Here is a 26,990-nt window from a genome sequence, read left to right as displayed (position 1 = left end):
ACATTAATCAGCTTTAATTTTGTTTGTCTGACTTTCTTAGTACCCTGGGGACAGACAACAGGATGAAGACTTACTTACACCCACACACTGTGGTGCACAATTATAGTCAAGTGTCTTGCTGCCCATAAGACATGTGCTGAACCCACAGGGTCTCCCACACATTCAGCTGACGTCTGATTTGGAATAAAGTCTCTGGAAATAGTGCCAGACGGTTGGTAGACAAACATGAAATTGTTTTTGTTTTCTTTATAAAAAAGATATAAGATGATATTTTAAGAAAAAAAGAGCCCTTAACATTTTTTTCTTTCTGGCATGTGTGCATTGGAAGTCTATGCATGAAGAACACTCTTCATTACAATACAGCCAAAATGTAATATAACTGCTCAACAAGATTAATATCAATATGAGATTGTTTTAGTAATCAAAAACATGTTGTGTGATTATAGCTACAGCTTGTAGTGATTCTGGGATGTTGAGTGTATCCTGTATGAAGTCTTAAAGAAATCAACAAAGTTTGAGCGTAACAGCATCTAAAGCAAACTGTGCACTTGAGGAACAAGAAACTGCCAACTGTTGTTTGTAAGACAGGATTGTGGAGCAGTGGAATTAAAGATCCCTGTCAGCAAGGATCTGTGCCATCATGGTCACATCATCACAAATAATTCCCTTCTGCAGGAATCCCGACACCCCTGAAAGACAGGACTAATGGGTTATTGTGGGGAGAAATACAGTAGGTGTATTGTTATGATAATTAAATTAAACATACTAGCCTTCTGTTATACCTATTGAAAAACTCTCTTGACTACCATCAGGATGTGTTGCTGAAAAAGGCCTGGCTGCATGATTTCTCAGGATCTGAAGAGATCTGACGTGCCAAGAAGTGACAGGAATGTTTGGAATTAGGCTGAAGTCAGTCTAGCCGTCTTCTATCTTTAACTTGTTACTTATATACTGTAGATAAACAGGTGCAGCATTTCATTTTAAAACTTTCAAAAGTCTCACATCTTCTTTTGGGTTCTTTGCTTTTTGGGTCTTGCCTTCAAATTTTTGAAATTCTAGCTGTGGTATTTTTCCACAGAGGAAAGAAAAGTCTTTGCACAAAACATCATTTTGATACGGACACATAACTGTGTTCGTTTCCTGTGAGTGGACTTTCATCACGTTGTTCTGAATGTGTGTGATGATGGACTCGCCCAGCCTAGTCCCTGCTGGGTTAAGTCACCTCGTCGAGCTGCTCTGTGAGCAGGACAGGGCTGGAGGCTTGCTGGCTCTGACTTTGCTCACAGAAGTCGTTATCATGTGAACACTCTACGGTGCTTGCCTCTGTAGTGCAGAGACATGACATCGGCCCACACACTTTATAATACCTACTGTATTCTTTCTCTTCTCAAATGTCCGTTTCTTCCTCAATGCTCAGTGTGTATTCAGACAAATGACAAATTGCTAGATTATTATTATATCCTTCCATTTTCTAATCACTTTATCCAATACCACACAGCCTACTACGCAGTACAGCCTATCCTGGCAAGCAGAGGGCATTAGGCAGGATACACCCTGGATGGGTCATTGGTACATCGCCGGGCACCGACTGTACACTCACACCAGGGACAATGTTCCCAGAAGTCAATATGAGTTTGGAGTGTGGGAGCAAACCTGAGCACCAGGAAGACACACATATGATCATGGGGAGAGCATACAAACTCCACACAGACAGCACCTCAGGCATTGATCCCAGTGCCAGCACTGTGAGGCCGCAATGTTAACCACTATGCCATCATGCTGCCCTACATATAATGTTGTGAGAAAAATAGAAAGCATCCCCATAAGAAAGAGATGTATTCCCAAGTCCCTCCTGGAGTTTTATATGAAAATTCCCTTGGGCTCAATAGCCCAGTTGGATACTGAAGAGCACGGCGTCCCACTATATTCTTCCTGACATGACAGTTTCTTAATAAACATCAGCCTGCCTGGCACGGCTCACAATAACGACACAAATTGTAAAACAACAGAGTAGCGAGATGAAACGAGCACCACTACTTTGGGATCAGCAGTTTGGAAGAGGATCTGAAGCCTCGAATTGAACAAATTCTCTCCAATGTTTCACAATAATTAGCACTGCGCCACAGATGTGTGTTTCTTTTATTTGTGCTTTGCATGGAATATGAAGGGGGAAAAAGTTTCATGTGCTTTTGATTTGACAAAGTCATTAAAAAATACATGAAAAGAACTGTTAAAAATAGAGACCTTGTGTTGAAGAGACAGCAGTTGCTCTTTACAGCTAAACAGAATAAGACGACTGACAATCTCTACAATGGACAGGAAGGTCTCTTTGGGTGATAGGAACTATATTTCATCATATCCATCAGCGTCAGTGATCATAGCCATGCACGTCTGGGTTAAGAATAAAATACAGCAAAAGCAAAAATGTACTTATAAAATTAGAAGAGAAATTTCACAAGAAAATCAACTGCCTTCGTAATAAGCAGAGCAAGAGGGTACCACTGAGAATTTCAGTACGCTCTAAAAGAACATGAGAGGATTGTAAATGAGAAGAGGCCATTTGATCCATGTTGCTTTTTTGATTGCTATGTGCTTTTGAATCCAAGGATCACACACTGCTGTATCTGTAAAGTTTCCAGTGAATCGGCTTCATTATTGCAGATCGGCACCCAGGCATTTCTGTATAAAAACGTGATGCCTGCTCTCCGTTCCTTCATTCATTTCCTCATAGGAACTGAGATGACTTCGTCAAAACCTTTTAGGTTTTTAAATACATGCATCAGGTCCCCTCATAACCTACTCTGTTCAAGAGTGAAGCAATTAAATTCCTTCTAATTATGGATTATTATGGATGGATGGATATTATAATCTCTGCTTCTCTCACTGTTGTTGCTTGACCAAAGAAGCAAGTTGATTAGACAGGAAATGCTGTTCGTAAAAGCATTATGACTATCCTGAATAAGACTATTACCATACATACCGAAATTTCTCTCAATTTAATTTTAATGAATCCCACCACAGCTTTACATATTACACACATAGGACTTGCTAGGACTCTATACTTCTGTTTCTTAATTTGGTTTTCCATTTGCAGATGGTTACAAATATTTACAGTTCTATATCTGCTGGGCACAACTGCTGTTTCCAGTGAGTCCTGAAAGATTCTAGTTATTGGTTAATGAATAACATCCCTATTGAGAACAATGATTTATTTGTTTCAAGTTTTCTTAGTTGTTTGCCTAAGATTGCGCAAAACTGAGCACTTTCCTGTTTTCACATGAGGCTTGTTATCATTATCTTCCCTAGTGGCCATCTATGTAAAAAAAATATTCAAAAGATTTGCCATTGTCTTTGTATTGTGTACATTTTCTTCATTATCTCTAAAGGTCTTTACCTCATCCTTCAGTGACGAAGGCTCACTTAGCTGACATCAGCCTGTTTATTTTGACTCTCCTCAATGCTTTGCTAAAGAGGGTAACACAAAGGTCTGTAGAGAGAGGCAGGATCTCACTCCATGCATTTTGCAGTCCTTTTGGAACAAAACACAAGAAGAAGCCCTGGGTTCTCACCTAGTGTGCAGTTTCTGACACGTACTCAAACCATTCTGAACAGCACAGGAAAAATGGGTGTTGCACCAGGTGTGAAAGTTAGATGGTAGATCAGATCAGACCTAGTCACAACAATAAGCCACCCCAGTGTGGTGCAGTGGTTGAGTTAGAATGTTGTAAGGGTAGAGCTTAATTAAAAGATCAGCTAAATATCTTTATTTGCACTCAAGATTCCTTTAAAATGGGGAGTAATAAACTGGGTAGAGCTTAATGAAGAGATCAGCTGGATATCTTTATTTGCAATCTTGATTCCCTTAAAATGGGGTGTAATAAACTCAGGGGCAAAGTAAAGACTGTAACTAAAACCCTATACCTTATCCTTTCACAGGAAGCAATATATTTTTACTGAACTGTAAACCCCTAGATAATGTATCAGGAAACAAATACACCCATCACAGACATGTAAGGCAAAATATCTTCCTTATCAGTACCTGTAGTGTGAATTTAACAATTCAGAAACTTTTGTATGAGCTTTAAAGATAGTGAACAGCAGAAATAAAATCAGGAAGCTTAATTCTGGCTGCAAAGAGCTACGTTCTTTTTATGCAGAGTTGTATTCACTGTTGATGGCCTCACCTAAAATAAACAAATATCTAATCTCAACATCTCACAGGTTTGATGTGACAGTATTACAACTGTAATCCCCAAAGGAAGTATACTCTAATATTTCAGCAGGGCAGTATACATAATGTATACATACTGTACCTACATATAATTTGAAACAATAATTCCTTTATCATAAATAAAAAGAAGGAAAAACATTTCCAGACCAGTTTCATCTGAGACTCATCAGTGCAATTGGTTGTTCTTTTGTTCATTAAGTCAACTGGCAGCTCCTGTCATTGTTAATACAGTATAACTAAAATATTATAACTAATCGATGTACTGTTATGATTAACATTACAAAACGCATCACATAAACGCAGGAAAAGAAATTGTTAGAGATACTCATAAGGATATGCTGATTTCTAATAGAATGAGATGCCATACTAAATGATAATCAAGTGAGTAAAGTGTATACAGTACATAGAAGAATATCGAAATATAATATCACAATAAGGGACGTACAGTAAAGTGACTGACTCTCAGTTAAAATGTGATGGTGTTGGTCTCCCCCTAGTGTACAAGAATGTTACTAGTGTGGTTATGACATTAAGAATGGTTTAAAGCTCTCACGCCTTCGAATATCTCATTGTAATGTGACATTAGGTTGACATACTGTACTCATGATATTTACCTTTAAAAAAAAATATTTCCTTTATGATTGTATTTCACCCAGATATTTTGAATGTATTGCCTCTAAGACTTTATATCCTTATAAGTCTTTCTGAAAATTTCAGATCACCGAACATTGTGAACCCATGTTTTGGAGTGTGTTTAAAAAATAATGAGATGTGTGAACTCTTTTATAGTCATAGACCTCTTTCTCAAGAAAGAAGAGTGGAAGTGGACATCAGGAACCAGAGAGAGGAGTAGATTGGCTAAACGATATTTTTCTCTTGCGCAAAGGTGGATGCTTTCATGAGTGAGAAACTAAGAACTGTTTCGTAATTTGAAACCATACATTTTCTCCATATTATTTATAGACCCTGCCAGATCAAAGATAAAAGTAGGTACCCGTTGATATTTATGCTTGACTTGACAATTGTAGAAAATTTGCCAAGATGTCTGAAACAAAGAGTAAATATAGTATAGAAACAAGTTTTATTTCATGCTTGAAAGAGAAGAAAAGAAACACAACATTTCAGCTGTGGAGCCTTCTTCGGGTGTCTAAAATATAGTATGGACACAAACAAAAAGGAAAGACAGTCACACATTTGTCTGTTTTCACCATTTATTGCTTAACAAAAGAAAAAAAGTCGTGATAAAACAGACTGAAATCTTATATCAAGTATACATCATGAAGTCCTACTGTAGAATCTTTATCTGCTAAGAAGAAACATGAATTCCCCTCAACCTCTTTATTCTTCTCTTGCAAAGCAAATGCACAATAATAAAATATACCAGAACCTTTCACGTAAGGTTTCTGGGCAGGGGTTAGCGCAACACCTTAGCAAAGAAACAAAACGAACTCAATAAAATAAAACTAGAATAATAGATGCAATCATAATATAAAAGATAAAATTACTAAAATTAACTGTATTAGAGTTGTTGCATTGCATTCATTATTACTCAACCAGCAGATTATCCAGCATCAATATTTATACTTTTCTTGTAATGGAACAGTCTTATGGACTGTTTAGGCCAAATTTCTATCACTTTGGTAAAAGTTGCAAGAAATTAATTAACTGCTAGCTTTGCAAGGACTATGAATACTAACTGGCCACGATCATTTATGATAGCAATAATCTACATTATGGAGAGATTCTGAAATGAAAAGTCACAGGTAAAATGCCAAGAACCACAGGAAGGAACGAGTTTGAAAATACATTTAACTGACAGCATATCCTGTCGCATTGATTTTCTGGTGTACCAGAAACAGAAACACAAACTGGCCACACTCTGTAAATGGATAATGACCCAGCTCTTGTAAAGTATTAGAGACGGAACAAGCCACCTTCTGCAAATACTAGAGTAGAGATTAATGGTAAAGTTGAGGCTACGGTAAGGATTAGGGTTTCGTTAGTACAATGAATCTACAGTACAGGTTGGTTACTGTTATTACATTCCATTACTTTTCACGTATTTAATTGAGAAAATTGTCCGGAATGGCATTTGTGACCCAAAATCTAAAGTGTTACCCTCAAGGCTACCCCATCATGACATCCCTCATTAATTGCTCTTATTTTAACTGCTAGGAATCTAATGTGCCATCCCATGCACCAAGATGCCTAGTTGCAGTACAGTGTGTTTTATGTGATAACAGCAGTTAGTATAGGAATGTTTCTGTAAATAGGTACAGTAAACTCATCGCCGGCTGCTGGAATGCTACGAGTCCAATCACTTTGAATGCATTGCTACCAGTCTAAGAGACAGTACTTGTCTTAATACAGCTCACAACTGTAACTTTGGTATTCATTTTTAATTGGGATACAATAAGAATGTTGAAACAGTGAAAACAACATCAGAGACAGACAAGAATGTTACATTGCTCTCTTCCATGATTTCAGCTTTAATGCTGGAACTTGTTTTACAGCCGAATGTGTTAGTTTACACTTGAAACAGTTTGTTAAGGAAGAATCAGAATTACTCATTAACAATCACATCTTACACATGGATAATAAGCAAAAGCCTTTAGAGCTCTTTTAAGTTCACTTATGAAATAGTTAAAAGATAGACTTTTTTAATCCTACGGCTGATGTTTTGTAGCTTGTGGTCACATCTTGCAGGGAAAAAAAATGAACAACAAGAAAAAAACATTTTCCATTTTATAGCCATTGTTTCTTAATAATTCTTAATAAAACCAAAATTATTTTTTTTTCTGTTTTATCTCCTTTTGGAACAAATGTATTCAGTTCTTCATTCAGGCTGTAGACATACAGTACTGTACCAGATGCACTAATCACAAATCTGGAACAAAGGACAGGTTGGACTTCTATACAAAGATGCCCTTTACAGGAGAACTCACACAGATCTTAAGTTTTCACACCTCACTGTTAAATAGGAAAAAATCGTAAGCATGCCAATTATATTACAACCTGTAATTTGTACCTTGACATAGATTCAGTGAGCTGAAGTAAGCTTTTCTAAACAAGCTTCCCACACTTTTTTGATTAAAAAAGCAACTATAAAAAACTAACTTATCTGTAGATGGCAGTGTTTCTCCAATGCTTAAGTGACCCCAACCAACCACTATAAACACAGTACATTATTATTTTCAAATGATAGTTTTTTTTACATATCTTCATCCATAGGCACTGTAAAATATTACAGAATAGAGTTCTAAAAAATAATTTTTAACTAAATCCCAAATCAGCAGCAGCAATGAAAAGGCAAAGCAAGACTTAAAATACTTGAAAATAGAACATTTGGTCTTGTAAACAGTGCATTTCAGTATCGAAGTGTGAAAGCAATGTTTAAGAGAGGTCCTGTTACAATATGGTGCCCACAAGCTAGTATTGTATGCACTTTATCACTCAAATAAGCACAGAACCTTTGTATCTGGATATTTGTTCAGAATACATCATGTTTTTTTAGGTTCATGTTTGAATAACAGTCTATTATTCAAAACCCCTTTCAATGATAAAAATCATCTACGACTTAAAACCTGTAAGAGTTATTTTTGAGTTCCCATATCTCAGGCTAGAAGATCTTTAAAAAGCCCAATCTAATGTTAATGTCCTAATCTCTTGTGTTTCACAAATACAATAGTTGCCAATGAGCCCCTGATACTGAATAGTACACTGGGACTATTCTAATAGTGAATTCTATATGCTTATGTGAGTGATTACAGACCCTGAAATGTCATATTTCTACAGAAGGTTGTTCAATAACCAATTCCCCACATGTATTTAATAGGAATGTTCTAAAATGTTATTTTTTATTTTGAATATTATATTTTCATTACAAAAACACTCATATTTGTAATATGCATTATGAAACTACAAACCATGCAAGGTGTGATGCAAGCTCAGTGATGAACATCAGAGGCACAGTTTGACATACTGAGAAGTTCTGAAGCCTCATAAAATGAAACAAAGGGTGTAACTTTACAGCATAACCAGCAGTGGCAATCCTAATGCGAAATGTACATTTTCAACACCACATTCAAACAGCATTTTAAGATCTGAAATTGAGCAAATATTTTCACCACCCCCAGACTACATACAGTTGATACTGAATAAAAAAAACAAAGTTGAATTATTTCAGATATTTCAAAGCACATATACATGTACTACACACGTGTCAGTAGTGGAGTATTCATTTTGGAAGCACTAAATCTGTATTATTTGTATACAAATTGTAAAGATATGAAGTTTTTACACATTTCACATAGACACACTGGCACATTTGTCAAGAACATAACCATCACCAACACATTTCTCATACATTCGGGTGAGGGTACATGTACATAATAATACACACACACAAACATATACATAAACATATATGCATAAGGTACTGTATATAAGGTTTTAAATATATGCAAAAACACAAATAGTACACACATTAATTTTCTTAATTAATTCTTAGATATATAATAACTCAGATCATTAGATATGAAAAGCCTTGCAGTTCCGAAGTAACCTACAGTACAATTAGATTTAAAACTATAGGTGGATTCTATAATCCTTCGGAGAACAAACATTTCTGATCAGTGCTACCTCAGGTGCCGGTGGCAATCCTCTAAGGGAAATGTCTATCTGAGGGACATACTTGAAATGCTCCTATTAGTGTCAATGGATTAGTGAACACATTAGTAAAAGGAACTGCCCAGGTCCATTTGCAGAAATTAGATTGGACTTAGATTGGACCTACCTACAGTAGGTCATAGATACAGGAACACAGTCAACAGAATTAAAAGACAGGACAGAGAAGGCAACCTAAAACTGGCCTGCAGTGGTCTTGAGTTGAAGTCACCTGGCCATCAAGGACATTCGACAACCAGAATACCAATGGAACTAAAACATGTGGCCTGCCTTACAATGCAAACAGACTTAAGCCCTATTTTGAGATTAATACTATTTATCCCACGGATATCAGATTCTGCTAACTTCAGCTTCGTCAAAATAGAAACCACTGGGTACTAAGAAACTAGCAGTTAAATGAAATGGCTTCATTGGCTATTTTTCCCATGTCCGTGCTAATCACAAGCACTGCTCAGATCACTGTGGACCGGCAGTCTTCATATGAATTACTCTTGAATAACTGGAAAAACCCACTCAGCAAGTCAATTACATTAATATTACCTTTTGTTAATACGGATATAAAAATGACTGGTAGAGAAAAACTGCTGTATCATGAGCTGCTAAATATTTCCTATGTGTTAATGAATTATTATTGGAAAATATTTGTTTTGTTCAATTAGTTTCCAATTAACACTTTACCTCACAAAATTATGTTCTATTAAGTAAATTAATTCAGATTAACTGATATTCATTCCTGCGCCTACAGTCACATGAATGGAGAACTCAAACTCCTCAGTGATTAAAGACCTGCAAACAGCGCTAATTAGGGCTAATTACGAATTAATTAAATCACATTTAGCTCAGATAAAAAGAAAACCAGAATACTTTATGAGTTATAGAAAATGATAGAGCAGCACCTCTCTGAACATTACAAAGTTCTTTTGTGGACTTTAGTGTGTAGTCCACAAGCTAGCTTGATTGATGCAATGTAAGTACATTTTTAACTGCATTGTATGTGTGACTGGACAGCATGGAACTGGACAGCAGGGTGGCACAGTGGTTGGCATGGCTGCCTCACAGCACTGAGCTCAGGGCCCAATTCCTTGGGTGCTGTCTGCCTGGAGTGTACTGTATGCATGTTCTCCTCATGTTCACATAGGTTATTTAACTTCTGAGAAAAACTGGCCCTGGTATGCGTGTGTGCATGTCTGTGTTTGCGTGTGCCCTGTGATGCGCTGGCATCCAATCGGTGGTGTATCCTGCCTTGTGCCTGTTGCTAGCTGCTACAGCCTCTGGCTCCCCCATGAATCTATACTGGATAAAGCGGTTCGGAAATGAGTGGATGGATGTGTGACATTGGTGTATTGAACTTGTACAACTCTGTCCTTCCACCCATGATCAGAAAGCTGACTGCCCTGATGAAGTTCATAATAACATAGATCCTATCCGGGAAGCAGGGGGTACAATATTGAACTGAGAGCATATGATTGCTTGTACCCTGGACACGATACCAATCCAACTGAGGGCCATGGGGCATGGGAGACGTCTGAACAGCTCAGACAGCCTGTTTATGGGCAGTTGGAGGAAACTGGAACACCTGGTGAAAGCTCCCCAGAGAATGCCTTCGAATGTGGGGAGCATTTCTTGCCTCAGCCCAAAACTTAACCTAGGACCAAAGAGCTTTGAGATGGCAGCATCAACCACATTACTGTGTTGCCCAAGAATGTTCTACAGTATTGAAATTATACACTTCCTAACGATAGCTCCATATCAAAGGCTAACCCAGTGCCCAGTCCAACTAAGTATAAAAAGTATAGGACCAACCCTTCCCCAGTAGTAATTTTTCAATCATCCTTTTTCCCCATTACCACCTTTTCAAGAGCTCCTTAGTTAATTCCAACGATTACCAGGGTATCATTCTCTCAGTCCCTTTTTTCAAAAGCTAAAGCAGGAACTGAAATTGTTCTGATGCTAAATCATATAATATTAAGGTTAGCCCAAAGCACATGAACTGTGAGTCAGATATCGAGTATTTAATTTCCACATGACCAAAAGAGTATCTTGTATTTATACAAGGACAGGTCGCCCTTATAAATATTTAGGAATTATTTTTTAAAGCCTTTTTAAAAATACTAAGGTTTGCTTAACCTTAGAGCAAAGTTTCCATCTCTTGAAAAAACAGTAGTCCGATTAGTCTGTGAGAACAGCCAGGACTCAGGGGACAGCAGATGGAGTTGTGCAGCACACTGATCTTCTAACCATTCTCTTCCTGATGCTGGGCTCCAGTTCAGTTCTGTCGACACTTCAGATTAACTGGGGATTCTTGAGTCATACTGCAGCAGATAATAACCAACAAGAGAGAACACCTGCAGAGCAGCAAATGTAACTGGAATAAATTGCAAAACAAAGATTTTTCAATTTTTGACATGTAGATCCAAAGCTGCAATAGTGGCATAAACCTTTGTTAGGACAATTCCTCTTGAATATTTACCTACTGTATGCGTGTGACCAAATTCCAATAAATGTCTTTATCATCTTCCTAACAGTGGACCTGAATTGTACTTACGAAATGTCTGTGTGGGTTTGCGAATGCAGATTCTGATTTTGAATTCAAACAGAGAGTTTAAGTAAAACACAAGAATTTCACAATAAATGGTCTTATTAAAATGGTTTTGCTCGGCACACAACTTCTCCAAGACCAGTGGAGCAGGTTTAGAGGAATTTCAAGGCAGACACAGGGTATTATTACTGTACACCTTCTGTTTTCTGGACAAGGACCCTGATATTGTTACTATCAATGCAAACTGTTTTTCATCTATGTGGAATGTCATTGATCTGATGAGGAAATGGAACATTACATTTTTCCATTGTTTTCTGAGCTCGCTGCCAACTAATATTATCAGAAATTGTGGAAGATGTCTGGAAGTGTCAGTGCTTAATGTTAAAACATTCCTTTTTATTTCCTGCCATTTCCTGAAAGAAAATACTTATTTTTTGTATCAATTTCTTAATTTGTGTTCCTCAAAGATCACAACCCACTCTTATTAAGTAGTTCCTTTATATTTGTAAAGTATTTTTTTTCCAAAATGACAAAACATTTGCTGTTGGAGTTAAGGAAGGAGAGAATATTCCTAAACAAATTAAGCAATGAAGATACTTTTAAAATGATTTTTGGTGGTTTGCTAAAACCCCAACAGTTCTGTTTTTATCCCTCTGTCAAGAAAGTGAACCCTCTCAAAAAACATACTGCGGTGGTAAAGATTTATATCAGGAGTTATCTAAGATACTTTTTAATTTGAATACAATATAGTTCATATATATCACCTATCATAAAAGGAAACTGCACCATGTAAAAAACACCCAACCTCAAAATCTTTAGGAAAAACGAGAAACTATTTAAGGCCTCGAAAGGAGTGAATTTTAGTGGAATTCAAATTAGTGAAAAAAGACCCAGAAATCATGAAAAGAATCAACAATATATCACAGTTTCATCCTCAATAAAAAAAAACAACTCTAAACAATTTCACGAATACTAATTAAGAATTAAATAAATTAAAAAAATGAAAATCTCTGAGCAGAAAAGGACTTGTACAAGCTGGCAGTGGAACAGTATCTCGATTTGTAAGAAACCCTCAAAAGAAATAAGAGGTTGGGGGGAGGGCTCTGAAATGGACTCTGGTTCACAGGCCTTTTCTCTCCATCGCTGTCAGCGCCCAGCTGATCCTGACAGAGAGCCAAGACAAACCTGACCGGGCCAGCGGGTGAGCAAGGCTGTGATGGGGATGAGAACAGGGAAGTCAGCTGGTCCGGTCCGATTGGACTCTCTGCGAGGCCCCTCTTGCCCGCCTGCACTGACACTCATTTCCCTTTGATCTTCCCCTCCTTCGCCAGCTTCTCGTTCAGCTGGCACAGCTGTCTGAGGAAGCCGTCGTTGGGGCCGATCTCTCGTTTCTGCCGGACCATGGAGAGAGCCGTCTTGACGTCCATATTGTGGCGCAGCATGAGGTAAGCGATGACCAGGGTGGGCGAGCGGCTGTAACCCTCTCTGCAGTGCACGTACACACGGCCTGCAGCAGACAAATGGATCTTGTGACAAGTTCTGTACAGCAGGGTAACTCAAGACTCCACTCCTGGCAAACGTTCTATAGGATTTTCATACCTTTCCCATGGTTTTGCTGCAGTTTTAGAAACTATTGCCTTTCTGATTCATTAGTGCAACCTACACTTCAATCTGTGGCTTGCAAAATCGGAAAAATGGATCAAACGGTCATGCAATGGGAGTTTTAAAATGTTTCTCAAACGTGAACGACCAAGTCCATTACCATAGCATGCGAATACCATTACAGGCTCCAGCACTACGTGGGGGCGACACCTCGCCTTTGTAGTCCCAGCTGGCCCGGCTTGAGATGAGCCCCAGCTGGGCAGGTCCTGTAGGGGCACACTGGACAGCCCCGGAAGGGGGAGTTTGACACCGACAGTCCCGGAGGGGATTGCAACCGCGTAAGGTTTGTCTTTTCTGTTTCTTTTTTTTTGCACCTGTCCCACTGTACAGTGCCACTACGGCTGGCTGTTCCTTTTCCACAAGGTTTATTTTATTTTTGGCCTTACGCGCCCAGGTCTACCAGACTGGACCCTGCTGATTAGGGTAAGCCCAGCCTGGAGATCACGAGGTACAGTGGTACACTTTCTTTTTGGCCCATGATAACCTCACATTCTTGCTTCTGTCCCCTCACTCTTTTCACTGGGGCCCGCCACAGCGCCTTCTCCACCGCACTGTCACAAAGCCTATAGCTACTTTTGCGAACAATTGTCCCTCAATTTTGCTGGTGATTCACCTTGTAGCTGTTTCACTGAAGTCCGAGAGCTGTCCTTATCCGACACAGAATGGCACAGCTAGCACATGACACAGAATATTGAGCAGGATATGCTTTAGTCACTGCTACAGTGCCTTTGAAATGACCCTTGCGATTTTTATATGAGAAGCATCCTGACATGGCACTGTAAGAGACTGATGTTGAACCACTCTATCAAACCCACTCGCTCTGAAGGTTTTCACTGGCTTGCAGCTTCTCACTCCCACTTTTTCAGGAGTAGATGGCTGGCAGCTTCCACTATTTCCAGAGTCCACCCTAGTGAGACTTCCTCTGAACAGGAGGATTTCTGTCCTGATTTATGACACCAACCAAAGCTGCCAAAATGGAAAGAAAAAAAAGATGCTCCTAATTACTCTACTATTTCTAAGATGGTATAAAATCCATTCAGATAAATCTTTAAATGCAAGACTTTGTCCACTCCAATTAAAGACATAACAATTGGTCAGTGTCTACTTAGGTGTGGACAATGTGCTCTGTCTAACCTCTGACCAAGTTAAATAACAATGAATCTCCCATTAGTGCTCATGTCATGTTGCAGTTAATAAAACCAACATAAACAAGAAATATAAACAAGGACATGCAGAAATCAAAACAGCTACAGTGCTTGCAAACCTACTTATCATCTACTGATGATGTCCCATTCTGTTTAATTAGAAATGATGTACAGTATACACACTTTTTTAAGTGAATATTTTTTATCAAATAATCAACTTTCAAACTGAACACTTTCATGGGTGAAAGAAGTCACATGTCAGCAAAAACTGACAAGATGAGCTTTTCCTCCGTTTCTCTTTAAGCAAAGACGACACAATGTTGGTTCATCTTCCTGTGGTAGCTCAAAAATGATCAAAGGAGACCACAATTTCTAATTCCTTCCTCCCTGGTTTAAAGCAGTTTTTCTTAGGATGGGTTGCTATTCTCTATTTACCATAATCATTTAGCATTTTCTCCATGGTTTTACTACACTGCGCTAAGAGTAAAAATGGCATAACTGTACAAACATTCATCTCATTATATCATTTTGCATCTGTGGTGCAAAGTAGTCAAACTGCAGCAAAATCGAGATCAGATTCATCAAAGAGGACTTTTGTAATGATTAGGTTTTTATTTATTTTAAATAAAAAGGTAAGCATTTGAAATCACAGCAGGGAAACGAAGCACACTTGCATTCTCTAGAGTGTGAAAATAATTTAAACATACAACTGCAAATCTAGTTCTATATTCATTGCCTTCCTTTGTGAGATCTCTTGAAAACTTATTACAGCAATGCACTGGGAGTAAGGAAGATACTGTAAGATTGCCTAAGGTATGTAAATTGTACACACATATCCCTGTTCCCTGTGGCAATACAGGTAGATTAGCAGGATATGCAATGAAAGAAGAAAACATTAAAATGGTTTATAATCATTCTATTAATTTTTCCTAACCGGCCATTTAAAATATCTACAGCAGCAAAACCTTATTCACCATACTCACTTGTAGTTTAATCTTGTTTAGTTTAATACTAACTAAGAAGTAGGGGTGGGGATACATGTGTTGCACAGTGTTACAAACTCCATTGCTGAAGCACTGAGTACTGCAGCCTTTAACATACTTCCATATTCAGAATGTTTTGTGCAATCCTTTGTTTTCTGGAATGGTTAGTCGATACCAAAAATAATATTCAATAATGTAAAGAATCACGAGAAATATTTAAGGGCAATTGAAAGAAAAAAGTCAAATAATATTTCTTGTAAATCAAGTTACGGGTCAAGCAGTCTGCACTCTTTACATATACTGTATCTTCTGCTGCACCATATGCTCATTCTGCAGTTTGTTATTTATACAACTTATAAATTACTTATAACATATAGAACACCTTGTATAAATGTGCTATATCATTATTATTATTAGGAGGTTCTGCTGCAGATGAAAAAAAATCTATAGGTATTACCAGCTAGCTAATATAGCATTTATTTCCTACCTCCTTCTAAAAGGGGCAACTAAACGACACAACTGTGACAGCAGAATACAGTTCTCTGCAGCAGTATCTGGATGCGTCTTTACCGTCTTTCTGAGCCAGGGCTTTGTCGATGAAATCCGCCCCCTCCTCGAAGAAGGCACTGAGGTTGAAGTGCTCCGTGTCGTTGGCCTTCATGCCATGGTAAGTGATGCCCGTACCAGCGTAGAAATCAGCACTGGTGTTGACGTGCATGAAGGAGTTTCCCTCAGCCGCGTTCAGGATGTGTGTCACCCCCAGCCGCTGAAGCCTCATCACGTTTTGGGCCACAAACCTGCAATTCAGTACATTTCAGCCTGAGCAGCGCTGCTCGAAAGGATGACTATGAGGCACAAGTACAGAATTCCACTTTTTATTCATGGGTATTTGTGTTGTACTGTTTAGGAATAACAGCCTTTTTCATGTTCAATCCCCCCATTTCAGGGGAGCAGAAATACTGGGACAATTGGCTGGTTCTTCTGGATCAGGTGTTTCCTGTGGCAGTGATAGTAAAGAGAAAAGGGCTGTAAGAGTGCAGTGTTGGATTGAGCCTCTGCTCTTCCCTGTGGTGTCTGTCTTTGGAGCCAGTGGGCCTAAACCAACATGAAGACTAGAGAACAGTCTATGAAAGAAAAGACTAATTCAATCAGAACCACAGCACAGAAACTGGGCATAGCAAAATCAACAATTTGGAATATCGTGAAAAAGAATGAAACCACTGGTGTACTTAGCAATTGGCAATGACCAGGTAGGCAGAGGTAACCAGAGGTTGATGATAGAAAATTATCAGAACCGTGCAGAAAATTTTAAAAACAGCTGTTGCTGAAATCACCAAATATCCACATTGCAGGAATGTTGGTATCACAATCTCCTACTCACAGAAGACTTCAACAGCAGAATTATATTATATTATATGCACCACAAGATGCAAACCTCTCTTCAGCAACAAAAATAGAAAGGCCAGGTTACAATTTGCTAAAAAGTACACAGATGAGTTTTGGAACAAAGCGCTCTTGACAGATAACACAAAGATAAACTTCTACCAAAATGAATGCAAGGTGAATTGGTGGAGAAGGGCATGAACTGCTGATGATCCAAAGCACCACTTTATCTGTGAAACATGGTGAAAGAAGTGTCATGGATTCGACATGCATGGCCACCTTTGGAACTGGCTCATTCATCTTTATTGATGATGTAACTAATGATTACAGTGGTGGAATGACTTCACAATTTGTGCAGAAACATCGTGTCTAGGTCAATCTCCTGATTTAAATCCAATCGAACAACAACCCAAGTTTGGTGTTGTCAATGCAAGTTTGATGCTGTTATTATATGCAAAAGATTTATACTATTTTAATTTATCCCAGTAGCTATGCTCACCTAAAATGGGTAGATGGAACACAAAATGTCGTATTTATTAATATATTAAAGCAGAAAAACCCAGGAAAAAAAGGCGACATTCTGTTCTTTTGCCTCAAATTCATCATTTCATCTAAAATGCGAATTCCTTGAGTATACAGCAAAAACAGCAATTTTGACTTCAGCGTCCCAATATTTACAGATTACTCTGTAACTAAGAAAGATCAGAGTTCTGCAGTTTGAGTCTTGCAGAAATTATGTAATGATTTTGTTGTTTTCTGGTAGGTCTATGCTTATACTGTACCTTGAACAGGTTATAAAATCAACCTGTCTTGGTTATACTGAAATGGGTATTTTACAGTATAATCACTTATCTATCAGATTTATATTCCCAACACTTGTCCTTACAAAATCTGGCTGCTGCTCGGAAATGGTAATGAGGTAAGCACTCTTAATTGTCAGAGCAACAGCACTGAGAAACTGAGACTGAGAAAATCTGCTCCCATGTGATGAAAGGAAATCCAATACTGCAATCCATCCTAACATCACATCAGCAAATGAATGCACTCCACTCCTGACCTGGGACCAGAAAACCAGGATTTGAAAACTCATGGCAGCAGCTCCCGAGACACCATTGAGATACTTATTGTGGTGAAATTCTGAAAGAGACACTCACTATCAAGAGTGTTAAGAGGTGTGTTTATCTGCATTAGGTCATCAAAGGAAAATTTGTAGAAACATGATAAATAAACTTTGTACCATCATCACTCTGCAAATTCACCATTCCCACATTTTTCAGTTTTTTTTTAAGCTCCATCTATTTTACTCATTAGTTCAAACAGATAAAGCACTGATATCAAAAACATTATGTAACAGGGCTTCAGGCCTCTCTAACTTGCCTGGTGGCCTGTCTGTAGTTTACTTCACTACCATGCCCCATCAACCGTAATGAAAAGTAGTTCTTCCATTTTTAGATGGTGGAGATGCCTGTCTATGTTAGCAGCTCCTGAGGGATGGAAGAGTTTCAGACCAGTGTGGACTCAGCATAGAGAGCTTGGCACCTACCCAGAGTCTTCTGAGCTGCTAGGGCACACTGTACAATACCGAAAATAGATTCAGAGTACAAAGTATGTTGAACACAGAGCTGCATTTCATATCAGTACAATGCTGCCTTCTAGTTTGCCTCTAAGGACACTCACCTCACCTTTGGGAATGACAATGAGAATTTTCAATCACTCTGTCACACTCTTAACAGTGCTTGTCTTAAATTCACTCTTGAAAACACACACACTGACACAAAGGCAAGGCCACCAGAACTACGCATGTTTTGAAGCAGCCAGTATGCTTTTGGTACAGAGCCAGAGTGGTAGAATGCTCTTTGAGCTGCTCTTCATGATACTCAGCAATAACTCATTCCAAGGAGACTGTGGCTTTTTATTAATTTTACTGGGTGCAGTCTGCCTGCCTGGTTAGACAAAACAACCAACTCCTCTGCATTCAGCGGAGATGCTATAAGCCTTAGAAAGCTAAATGAATCATCAGCAAATATTTTTTATAATGCAGGCGCAATTGTTTTTTAGATTATACACCAATCTTTCAGCTCTCAGTGCTGTTACTGTACCCACAGGGGAAGAATGACACAATGCAGACATGCCTCTCTGGGTTGTAATAAAAAAAACAATTTCTGTATCATTTCAAACTAAAAAAGAGCATTGCTTAGTTTGAAGGTATGCATTAGTTCATGTTTATAACCAACATACAAGCACTTAACACATCAGGGATACCAAATGTTGGCTTATTATGTTTGTGTGAGTAACCTACCTTTTTGTGCTTAATAAATGTCTGATATGTGCTGTCTAGTATATATTTATCTTTAAACTTTAGTCATATTTTCCAAAATAGTATTGTATGTTGTTTCCAGTGAAAAAAATGCATGCCCCATTATGTAATATAAAATAAAGATCACTGTAGCATTTTCAAATCATTAAGACAATGCTACATTTACTTATTCTCTCCACCAGATTTCACTGAACTGGTGACTTCCTTTTCCTCAGTGGGACCCAGTTAAGTAAAAACAATGATTGATTGTCTTGTTCAGAAGGTGGATTAATTGGCTGAAGAAATACGTCAATCACACATCCAGTATCTCGTAAGATATTTTTCTGCTGTTGGGAGGGACACTTGATTCTCTTATACAGTATTCTATCCAACTGTGCTGCGATTCCTAGGTTCTGTGGGTCTTGAATTATGTTTATTAAGCAGTGTTATATACTGTACTTTCTTCTGCTATTCATGTCTGCCTGACCAATGCCTATTGGCTTTGCTACTGTGGATCGAATACAATGAATGGATGGATTCATGCATTTTTGCGGTTTTATTGAATTGACTACAGTATTATAAGTATTAAAAGCAATGCATATGGAGAGTTGCACTGTCATATACAGCATATCACATCACACTCTTTTCTTCTATATCTCCTATAAACAAAATGTTCAGGCAAGGAACATATCCAGGATAAATCTCTACTGTCCTAATATTTTAGATTTTTCATTTTCTTGACTTAATCTAAATGTTTGTTTTAATATTCAAATATTTTTCTCCACATTACATACAGTATACATCATGATGTACTTTATGGCATTTATTGATCATGATCTACACTGTTTGTAGCACATACTGTATGTGAGAGTCTATGGAATACAATGAGCACCTTTTTAAACAAAATCCACATTAAACAGTTTTATTTTTATGTCTCAGTACTTATCCCTCATCCATCACATCACATACAGTAGGGCAGATCAAAGATGAGAGTAGCACATCCCCTCTCTCTTTCCTTACGTCTGTCCTCAGGGTGTCATTCATTAATGAAACTGATCTAGAGGTCGTCCCATTACTCTTAAACTCTGTTGCAGAATCTTTTCACAAATGGGATTGTGAATTTGCAATTATACAGTACTTTTTTATCGCCTGGAAACAAAGACTGCTTTATTGGTGATTGCCTGTTTTCAATGCATGCCCTTCAAACCACAGATGGATTTTCTTCATGCTACAGTATAGCGTGTTACAGTCCTCTGCACATACATTATTGATGACGTTTCCAGAAAGCCAATACAAAGAAAAGGCTGTTTGTATCAGAACATCCCATACAGTCTAGTTTTGAGGCTGCCTTTAATCTATTACTCAAAAAACAACTTTAATCCTACTATGTAATTTTAAAATGAAATGGAAAAACTGAAAGAAAATTAGAAGATAATGGCATATTTTAAAAGCAAACATTTGTGAATCAAATCTACTGTAAAGCCTCTGCTATAAAATTTTGGGACTTTTTTAGATTAAGTTTTCTTGAACTGCTCAATAAAGTGTTTCAGCTAAATCTCTTCATAAAGCTTCATATTAAGAATCTCTTTATATGCTGGGAAATTTGGACTCTGCTGTACTTTGCACTCTACAGTATAATCTGGATACAATTACATAAAGATACCTAAGGACTAATTACAGTAATCAATTAAAATGGCTCAAAATATTTGTTATAGTAGGAGCTACTGCAGTTTTTCTTTAACACGGCATTAAACTGGAAAGACGACTAATTATAGGCAGACTGGCCAAACAACAGTCAGTTTTATAATTTGTTATGGACCAGATTATTACATTTAATAATCAGTAACAATGGCCTCAAAAAATCACGTCAGACTCAGTATAACCAATAAAGCAAATCTGTATCTCTTGGGGGACATTAATAATGCTCAATGTCCACAATTGCCATAGCATCCCAGGAGCAAGGCTGAGATTAGGTGGGTAGGAGTCTCTTGGCAAAAACTCATCTATCCTAACATCTAACAGCATCTATCCTGTGACTTCCTGGTGTACCTTCTGCCTTGCAGTGATGTCAGTGTGAGACACGCAGCTCCTCCAATCAGTAGCCAACTCGCCTGTCACGGCCTATGGAGCTAGCAGTGAGTGATAAATCAGTGATGAGTGTCAGAGGAGCATCCATTCCCATTCTCCTTGTGCAGTGCAGTACTTATGATAGAAAAAAACTGTTATTACTGCCATTAACCTGCTCTATAGAGACCTGGCAACATACCAATAACTGTGTTCAAACTGAAGATAACTCAGACAAACTAGACATATGAACACCATGCAAGAGAACATAGGTGTGACTTTCCACACAGTCCCAGGGTAATGCTCTGACCTTAATCACAGAATATGTCACCACCAGCATAAGCATGCTTTAGTTGTTCCACAAACTGTTTTGGAGGTTACTGCTTTGCTAGTCAGCTACAAACAAAAACAACAAAATAAAAAGGCTGAGTGCGCATTCTGTCTTTGGACCTGTGTGGGCATTTCACTCCACAGCTGTCAGGTGAGTTTCTGGAAAAGACAAATTTAATTCTGCCCTGCTTCAACAGCCTTGCTGCCAAAGACAGTAAATTCAAGAGTTGATTGTAATTGTAATGACAGTAAACTGCATGCAAGGCTGAGCACCCACAGAACACTGCACATGGACTGGCATTAATTTATAGCTGCACTTTATCGGTAGTCTGGCCTATGCATACACTACCAACAGAAGTCAAAGCAGATTGCTCTACAATGTTTGGGAAGCCTGTGTTGTGGAGCAGTAAAAACTGTAAAAGCCTCAAAGGCAAGAAGTCCATTTAGCACTGGAGAGAAACAGAGTGCTGTCAAAATGTTTATGATGTGATGACTTACAGAGGAAAAAGAGCCAGAATAATTAAGATTTTTTAGACCCCACGGTTCTGGCTATGCGCACAACTGAGGTGGTGGTACAGTTTCAAGATATTGTTGAGTGTATACAGTATGTGCTCTTCACTATACTGTATATCTTCATGAGTGACTATTAAATTACTAGTAAATGAATGAGCATGATAAGCTGATTGGCCTTGACTCATTTACAGCTATTTCTACAAAATAACCACTGTTATAAACAAGAAGAGGCCATTTGGAAATTGTGGATATTTCAGTGCACATTATACTGTGTACAGTACTTCAAACAAGGTGTGCACTGTGATAGACTAGGATGCCAAGTCACCACTGGCCACACTCTTGAAATTAAAATTCTGTAGTACAAGACAGGAAACTCATCTTACAAATGGTTTATTTGTAAGCTAGTCCAGAACTGCTTCAGGCAGCTACCCGGCTGAAACCAAATTAAAAACCCTAGCTCCACATTTGGAGCACTAGCTCCACTTGGCCCCTCAGTTCCTCCCTGACTTATTATTGTCCCAGTCCCCACTTTCAATCCTTATATTCTGGTCTTCCATCGCTCCACCCAGCCCTCTACACTCTAATGCCTTTGTATGCTATACCCTAAAGCTCTGGAACTCTGTCCCAAAGGACATCAGAGAGTCAGCTTCCCTGATCTTTTTCAAATCTAGACTTAAAACCTTTTTTAGAAAGGCTTTTATTTAACTGGTGCTGTGTGCCCCTTTACTCCTACTGTATTCCATACCACCTTCTACTATCTACTCTTATGTTTTTTCAAACACAGACTATCTAATAAGTTAACTGGGTACTAGAAGTCTCTTTTTCACCTTTAACATGTAGGTAGTGTCCAACTCTTTAACTCTTTAACTCTTTAACTCTTTAACTCTTTAACTCTTTAACTCTTTAACTCTTTAACTCTTTAACTCTTTAACTCTTTAACTCTTTAACTCTTACAAACAAGGCTTCAAAGCTTCACTGATCTTTAAAAGACAAAGATCAACCCTTGGCATGCCCCTTTATACTCTGAGAGGCAAACTAATCGCTATCACCTGAATTACTGCCTCATCACCTAGGAAACAAGCTAATCAGTGTTCCCTCTGCCCACCTGGAAATTTAGCTATCCAGTTTGTAGAGGCTTCTGAAAACTCTTGGCCCAAAATATACTCCTTCCATAACTCACAGCTCCTAAAATCTTTTTCCACTCAGTCCTGAGTCCCAAGCATTAGTTTCCAAACTCAAAGATAAAGATAATGTTTGGGAGCATTGAACAATAAAGATAAAAAAAGATAATTAAAACTTTTAGTATTAACTGATAATGTTTCACATTATATTACACATTTAAATTTTGAAATAATAGTAATAAAGAAATGACTAAAAAGTGTCCACAAAGTTTATACAGTATACAGTATAGTGGTATAATCACATAAGATAAAGCAACTTGTAGTATTAATACTTTTATTTAGAAATATTTTCCTTATTTCCCAAAGATTCAGAGGCTCTTAAATAAAACAACTTTATAAGACAGCAACATGCAAGCAGACTTCAACAGTGTAAAAGGAAAAAGTGAGAAGGAAAGCATTCCTACCATGCTTGTACTGTTAAATTCAAATCCAAATTTTAAGTATTTCTGCACACCTTCCTGTTTCATTGAAAGGTATGTCTCAAAAAATGTATGACTCATAATACGGATGGCTTTCACGGCTGGGAATATTTCCATCTACTAAATCACCATGTGAATGATCCCTCCTTCTCTGTATGCAAAATTGTAACGTCTTCTGGCTTTGGAGTGCAGCCCTCATTGTTTCTGAGCACAGAGGAGTTAGGGCTGAGAGTGCTGCTGCAGCCATTAATCAAAGCAACCTGCTAATGAATTTCATTTCTTTCCTCACTAGTTCTGTTCATCACCAGAAACCATTTTCACACATCGGTCCATCCCACCACCCGTCAGCCACACGACTTATTTCAGGGTCTGATTTTCTTGGGAAACAAAAAACAGAAAATAGCCGATGGAAAAAAAAAACAGAAAATGACATCTGAGAGTGGTGAAAATACAGTCACAGCTGGTCTCAAACACACTTCGAGTTCCCATCACCCAACAGTTTAACCCAACATAGTGGAAGAACACCGACTGCACTTCATGACAAGCATTAAAAGAGAGAAGTACAGTACAAGCAATGCCACACTACCTTTTTAAAGGACTGGGAACAGGAAGGCAATCTTTTTGCCCTGTGAGACAATACTACGTTGTAGTGAATAAAAAACTGGATCCCAGGGATGAAAATTTATAACTAGAAACACTTGCTGAGTGACTCATGTGGTGGGGGTGGATGTCGTCTCTGTACAATCTAGGTTTTGCTGATATGAAAAATGTTCAACTCAAGTTATATTTAGAGCCAATGCTAGAATGTTTTTTTTGCTGTTCATTTTTTAGCTTATGTATCATTTTGGAAGCACAAGTATGTTTTCTAATATATCAGTACAGTTTTATACGGATAATTTTCTATGACTTGCAACTGCTTGGCATATACTGTACAGTTCAGCATGCTGAATAGTTAAGATTTTTAAAAATCACAATCCAAATACATTTTTAACGTTGCCTTAGCTGTGCTTTTCTAACTGTGTGGGTTGCTGCACATTTATGGCTTTTCATTAATTTCATCCTAAAGTAAGGTTCTCTTTCTGCACATATTCCATTCTAACCTATTGTAATACGCAAGGGTTGAGTACTGTAGGTTTGACTAAGAATCAAGCTCCAGTTGCCTGTACTGCTTCCGAAGCAATCATCTTTTTACCTTTTAGCCAAAGCTTGGAACATGATCTGGTTAAATATAACAGCCAGGGGCATATGTTTAAACCAAAAACAAGACAGACAAATGAGAATGCATTTAAACTAATTCAAAAATAATAAGCTATATTCAGTGACTAAAGGAGTTTCTGCCAAATATTGAGAAAAGGTGTAAATACTCATGCAAGCAACATATTTTAGATTCCAGTTCTTCTTTGCAAATTGTGCCGATGGTTAGCTTCTTTCACCCATAAAAAGTGTTTTGTTTTTTGTATTTTGTTGCTCCAAAACACTCACTTTCAAATGTGTCTCCATCATTTGCAGTTTAACAAAAGGGACACCATCGAAAGGAGGCTAATACCTTTGCAAAGAACTGTGCCCCTTGGGTTTGGCACAGCTGTGGTACTGTAATTGTGAATAACATTTAACGGACTAATATAATGCTACTGGAACTCCCAGACTGATGCACACAGAGGGGACAATCCACTTTGCTCTTCGATATTTTGAACAAGCAATTGTAAAGAAAGAGAAACAATTTGAATAGTATAGAAGCGTGAGTCACTGGCATGCCCAGTCTTTAAATACTATGTAAGAAGATGCACTGCCTGTGTGGGAACTCGGAAATTTCACTTTGATCCTAAGAGGGAAGTATCCTTTTCTCCTTGGTCTCTCTCAGGTGTTGCTGAGATCTGTAATCTGGATGAGGAATGCTGTCTGCCCTCATTCCCACTGCATTTTGACAGATTTACTGTTTAAACATGCTTTATTAATCCGTTACATGAATTTGCATAGGTGTGGCTCTAAAAACTCTAAAAGCTGAAGTAGAGTAATTCACCCGAATTGTCGTCCATTTGCACCGAAAAGACTGGAAATTAATTTGTTTTTAACCTGTCAATCCTTTACTTTTGAATAATAACTCCTTCACGCAAATCGAATATTTTCTCATGCTTCTGTTGCATCGAACAAACCCAAGTCCCGGAGTACAAAGAATGAAACAGGTGGGCCGGCGATTTATTTTGACGTTTCTTTTCAGGTGCAAAATGTCCAGTAGGTGCACTTGTCTGCACTGTGCTGTATGCGAAGAAGCTAAGAGCGTTTGCTTTGTGCTTTGTGCATGAAGACACCGACGAGACCTTAATGTGCACACGAGACAGGTCAGCTTGACTGGCGACACGCTATAATGAGCACGTAATGAGCGCACGCCCCTCAGTTCCAAGCTCGAGTCGCTTATTTTCAAATCCCAACCCTGAAAACATCACTGAAAACAGTTAAACCGACAGAGAAAATAAATAGAAGTGGCCATTTCTCCATTAAAATCCTTATCTCTATACCACAGCCCTCCTTTACAACTGTACAGTTTTAACCAAGCCCTAGCGATGAGCGACTGTGTATTTTACTGTAGCGTTATTGTTCTGTTGATGTAATGAATAGTAGCAATTGTACGAAAAACAACAATAATTGTTAACAGTTTAAAGTTGATGATAATTAACTACGAATGCTAGCATTCAAATCAGCTACCAGATACTGAAGATGTACGTATAAAAATGGTTGTGTGTCAAATAAACACTGCTAGACTAAAAAACACATAACATTCAGATATTAATGGGTGACTCTAGTCTCTGGATTAATTTGAAATGAATATCTGAATGCATACTATAAGTAGGCCACAAACATCAGATTTTTAATTTAAGATCAGGTGATGCATTTGATTTGACAGGAAGATGCACATCCTGAAGGTTATGAAAACAACACGACATTATGTTCCGCACCGCACCTTCTCCTGCTCAGATTTGTTTAGGGTTGCTAAGGAGAAGGATACACCTTTTCTCAAATAACGCTGCTTCTGTTACGGAGGGAGCAATGAGCAAATAGCAAATAACTGGAATCCAGTTTGGAAGAAATGGAAAACTTACGCGTTACCCACGTAAATCCTGGGAAATACCTCATTGTAGTGCTGTGTAGGCAGGCTGTAAAATCCGCTGCCGTTTGACAGCAGCTCGTTAAGTTCTTGCACTGAGATCTGGTAGTCTGACATGTTGACTTTGGCCGGGCTCTGGTTCTTCTTCATGTGGGAAAAGCCTGCGATACCCCGCGAGTTATTTTAGAGGGGTGAACAAGTGTCAGGTTACTGTGCGAGCCCGGGCGGTGTCGGTTTCTGATTTTGGACCATCGCTTTTTTTCTCTCTTTTCTGTGTGCTCTGTGGATTTCCAAGGCGCACTCGCTCGCTCCGTCACTCCCCGCCCGACACACCCCGGTCTTCAGTCCGCTTGCACACCAGAGAGGAACGGGTCGGAGAGAAAGGCGCTCCGCGGGGGAGATTGAGCGAGCGACGCGCACAGGGTGGCGACCAGGACGCGACAGGCACGGGGCGA

The 26,990-nt window shown here is 38.4% G+C and overlaps 1 protein-coding gene across 1 annotated transcript; it reads right to left on the bottom strand.

Moving 5' to 3' along the window:
* Positions 1 to 8,058: 8,058 nt before the first annotated feature.
* dusp3a (dual specificity phosphatase 3a) lies at positions 8,059 to 26,941 on the bottom strand. Its single transcript, XM_006638179.3, has 3 exons — positions 26,531 to 26,941; positions 15,817 to 16,043; positions 8,059 to 12,963 (listed from the first exon to the last, which is right to left on the bottom strand). Exons 1-3 carry the CDS (start codon positions 26,683 to 26,685, stop codon positions 12,755 to 12,757), a joined length of 591 nt encoding a protein of 196 aa, XP_006638242.1. The 5' UTR covers positions 26,686 to 26,941; the 3' UTR covers positions 8,059 to 12,754.
* Positions 26,942 to 26,990: the final 49 nt, after the last annotated feature.

The sequence above is a fragment of the Lepisosteus oculatus genome, chromosome 28, assembly GCF_040954835.1.
Source record: "Lepisosteus oculatus isolate fLepOcu1 chromosome 28, fLepOcu1.hap2, whole genome shotgun sequence".
NCBI lineage: Eukaryota > Metazoa > Chordata > Actinopteri > Semionotiformes > Lepisosteidae > Lepisosteus > Lepisosteus oculatus.
The sequence above is the reverse complement of the archived record's forward strand: the minus strand, read 5'-3'. Positions and strand labels throughout refer to the sequence as shown.

Coding starts and splice junctions, on each gene's coding strand:
- dusp3a (XM_006638179.3), bottom strand. CDS start 26,685: ATGAAGAAGAACCAGAGCCCGGCCAAAGTCAACATGTCAGACTACCAG. Junction 16,044..26,530: donor AGGATTTACGTGGGTAACGC/GTAAGTTTTCCA, acceptor ACTGAATTGCAG/GTTTGTGGCCCAAAACGTGA. Junction 12,964..15,816: donor AGCCCTGGCTCAGAAAGACG/GTAAAGACGCAT, acceptor TGTCTGCTGCAG/GCCGTGTGTACGTGCACTGC.